General features: G+C 57.3%; 1 protein-coding gene across 1 annotated transcript; it reads left to right on the plus strand.

Moving 5' to 3' along the window:
• Positions 1-3: 3 nt before the first annotated feature.
• On the plus strand, positions 4-2,328 carry LOC104158484 (cadherin EGF LAG seven-pass G-type receptor 3-like; the record flags this gene model as incomplete). Its single annotated transcript, XM_009696150.1, is given in 2 exon segments — positions 4-1,800; positions 1,803-2,328. Coding segments are annotated over 2 exon segments (2,323 nt in total), but the record flags the coding sequence as incomplete, so codon positions are not given.
• Positions 2,329-3,348: the final 1,020 nt, after the last annotated feature.

Consider the following 3,348-nt stretch of genomic DNA (forward strand, 5'->3'; position numbering starts at 1 on the left):
GCCAACATCCGCTACCGCTTCGTCAATGAGCGGGCTGCTCATGCCATCTTTGAGATCGACCCCCGCTCTGGCCTCATCACCACCAGCGGGCCGGTGGACAGGGAGAAGATGGAGAGGTACTCCTTGGTGGTGGAGGCGAACGACCAGGGGAGGGAGCCGGGGCCCCGCTCCGCCACGGTCCAGGTCTATATCACGGTCCTCGACGAGAACGACAACACCCCTCAGTTCAGCGAGAAGCGCTACATCGTCCAGGTGAGGGAGGACATACGGCCCCACACCGAGATCCTGCGTGTCACTGCCACGGACCTGGACAAGGACAACAATGCGCTGGTCCACTACAACATCATCAGTGGCAACAGCCGGGGTCAGTTCTCCATCGACAGTGTCACTGGGGAGATACAGGTGGTGGCTCCGCTCGACTTTGAGGTGGAGCGGGAGTACGCCCTGAGGATCCGGGCTCAGGATGCGGGGCGCCCTCCCCTCTCCAACAACACCGGCATGGTCAGCATCCAGGTAGTGGACATCAATGACCATGCCCCCATTTTTGTCAGCACCCCTTTCCAAATCTCTGTCCTGGAGAATGCTCCCCTCGGACACTCTGTTATCCACATCCAGGCCGTGGATGCGGACTACGGCGAGAACTCGCGCCTGGAGTACAAGCTGACAGGGGTCTCGGCTGACACACCCTTCGTGGTGAACAGTGCCACGGGGTGGATCACGGTCAGCGGACCCTTAGACCGGGAGTCGGTCGAGCACTATTTTTTTGGGGTAGAGGCTCGGGACCACGGCTCTCCATCTTTATCTGCCTCCGCCAGCGTCACCATTACTGTCATGGATGTCAATGACAACCGCCCCGAGTTCACTCAGAAGGAGTACTTCATCCGCCTGAACGAGGACGCAGCTGTGGGGACCAGTGTCCTCAGCGTCACAGCAATCGACCGGGATGTGAATAGTGCCATCACCTACCAGATCACAGGAGGCAACACACGGAACCGCTTCTCCATCAGCACGCAAGGCGGGATGGGGCTCATCACTCTGTCTCTGCCGCTGGACTACAAGCAGGAGAGGCGCTACGTGCTCACCGTGACGGCCTCCGATCGCACCCTGCGTGACAACTGCCACATTCACATCAACATCACCGATGCCAACACGCACCGGCCTGTGTTCCAGAGCGCCCACTACTCTGTGAGTATCAATGAGGACCGGCCCGTGGGCAGCACCGTGGTGGTGATTAGCGCCACGGACGATGACGTGGGGGAAAACGCCCGCATCACTTACTACCTAGAAGACAATGTCCCTCAGTTTCGCATCGATCCAGACTCTGGGGCCATCACTCTCCAGGCAGAACTGGACTATGAGGACCAGGTCACGTACACGTTGGCTATCACTGCCAAGGACAACGGGATCCCCCAGAAAGCAGACACCACCTATGTTGAAATCATGGTGAATGACGTTAATGACAACGCCCCCCAGTTCGTCAGCCCTCATTACCAAGGCATGATCTCTGAGGATGCACCTCCTTTCACCAGCGTGCTCCAGATCTCTGCCACCGACCGGGATGCCCACACCAACGGGCGAGTGCAGTACACCTTCCAGAACGGGGAGGATGGAGATGGAGACTTCACCATAGAGCCCACCTCGGGGATTATTCGCACTGTCCGCAAGCTGGACCGTGAGAATGTTCCTGTCTACGAGCTGACTGCGTATGCTGTGGACAGGGGCATCCCTCCTCAGCGAACTCCTGTCCATATCCAGGTTGCCATTCAGGATGTGAATGACAACGCCCCTGTCTTTCCTAGGTCTTGGTAAAGGAGAACAGCATTGTAGGCTCTGTCGTAGCCCAAATCACGGCCATTGACCCAGATGAGGGACCCAATGCCCAGATCATGTACCAAATTGTGGAAGGCAACATCCCTGAGATATTCCAGATGGACATCTTTTCTGGGGAGCTCACAGCCTTGATAGACCTGGATTATGAGACAAAACCTGAGTACGTGATTGTAGTGCAGGCCACCTCTGCCCCTCTGGTCAGCAGAGCTACAGTCCACATCAAACTCATTGACCAGAATGACAACAGCCCTGTTCTCAAGAACTTCCAGATCCTGTTCAATAACTATGTGTCCAATAAGTCCAACACCTTCCCCTCGGGCGTCATAGGGAAGGTCCCAGCTTATGACCCAGATGTGTCCGACCGCCTCTTCTACACCTTTGAGCGGGGAAATGAACTGCACTTGTTGATTGTAAATCAATCGAGCGGGGAGCTGAGGCTGAGCCGTAAGCTGGACAACAACCGTCCGCTTGTGGCCTCCATGCTGGTGACTGTCACAGGTAGGGTGTGAAAATCATTACATCGTTAAACCTTTAGTGCAGTATCTGCGGGGAGCTCTGCCTGGTCCCCCTCGGGGAGCCTATTCTGTGTTGGGGGGCGGGTTGGGAACTGGCAAGAGGATTTGGACAGGGAGTCCCTTCCAGTCAGGGAAAAATACTGGAGGGGTTGGGAAGGGTGGCAGTGAGGGGCATGCTGCAGGGGAGTGCTCTGTAAGGGGACTGAGGCCGGAGGTGGTCTGCAAGAACAAAGCATTGTTACTTGGCTGCGAGGATTGCTTGTAGCTGCTAGTGAGAAACCTTTGGAGGTGCTGTCATCAGCGAGGCCATGATGTGCACCGTAGGGTGCTGGCCGGGCAAGCAGCTGGTTCCCAGGGTGGCCAAGCTGCCAGCCGAGGGGCTGGCACGCTGCTTCGCTCCCAAGCCCGGTTGGCTCTTCTGCCTGCCAGGACCGAGCACTTCCCCGGCTGTGCTTGGGAGGGAGGGATTGAACTCTGTGCAGAGGGAGCCCTCCGAAAGATGCTCGTCTGCTGGTAGTAAACGGTTGAGTCCGGTTTCTGGCTGTGGCACCTACCGACACCTGCGCTTTGTGATGCAGCTTCTAAAACCTGATACCACCTTTCTGCAGCCAACTGAGCCTTGCAGGGGACAGCTGTGACAAACCTCAGAGCACAGCGCGGTGCTTAAAACTCTCGCATCGTGTGTGTTGCCGGAGTATCCAAATGCAGATGCTAGCTGTAGCTGCCGGGGTGGCTTTGGGAAGTGTTGGGGTCCCGTCCGTCCCAGCTGAGGGCAGGGCAAAGATGGACCTAGGGGCTTGTCTGTGAGCAAGTGGGGTTTGGACCTGCAGCTCCCCACTGCCTGAGCTTTGCCTTCACCATCAGCCTTTCTTTGCTCATGGATGCGTGATCTGAAATGGAGGCATCCGTCCATGGCTGAACCGAGGAGCGGCTCTCGGGGAGGGAGGGCAAGAGCCCTCTTTGGAGGGGCCAGGCGCCGAATTACTAAGAGAGCCTGAGGAGC

Source organism: Cariama cristata, unplaced genomic scaffold (assembly GCF_000690535.1).
Source record: "Cariama cristata isolate BGI_N322 unplaced genomic scaffold, ASM69053v1 scaffold23072, whole genome shotgun sequence".
Classification (NCBI taxonomy): domain Eukaryota; kingdom Metazoa; phylum Chordata; class Aves; order Cariamiformes; family Cariamidae; genus Cariama; species Cariama cristata.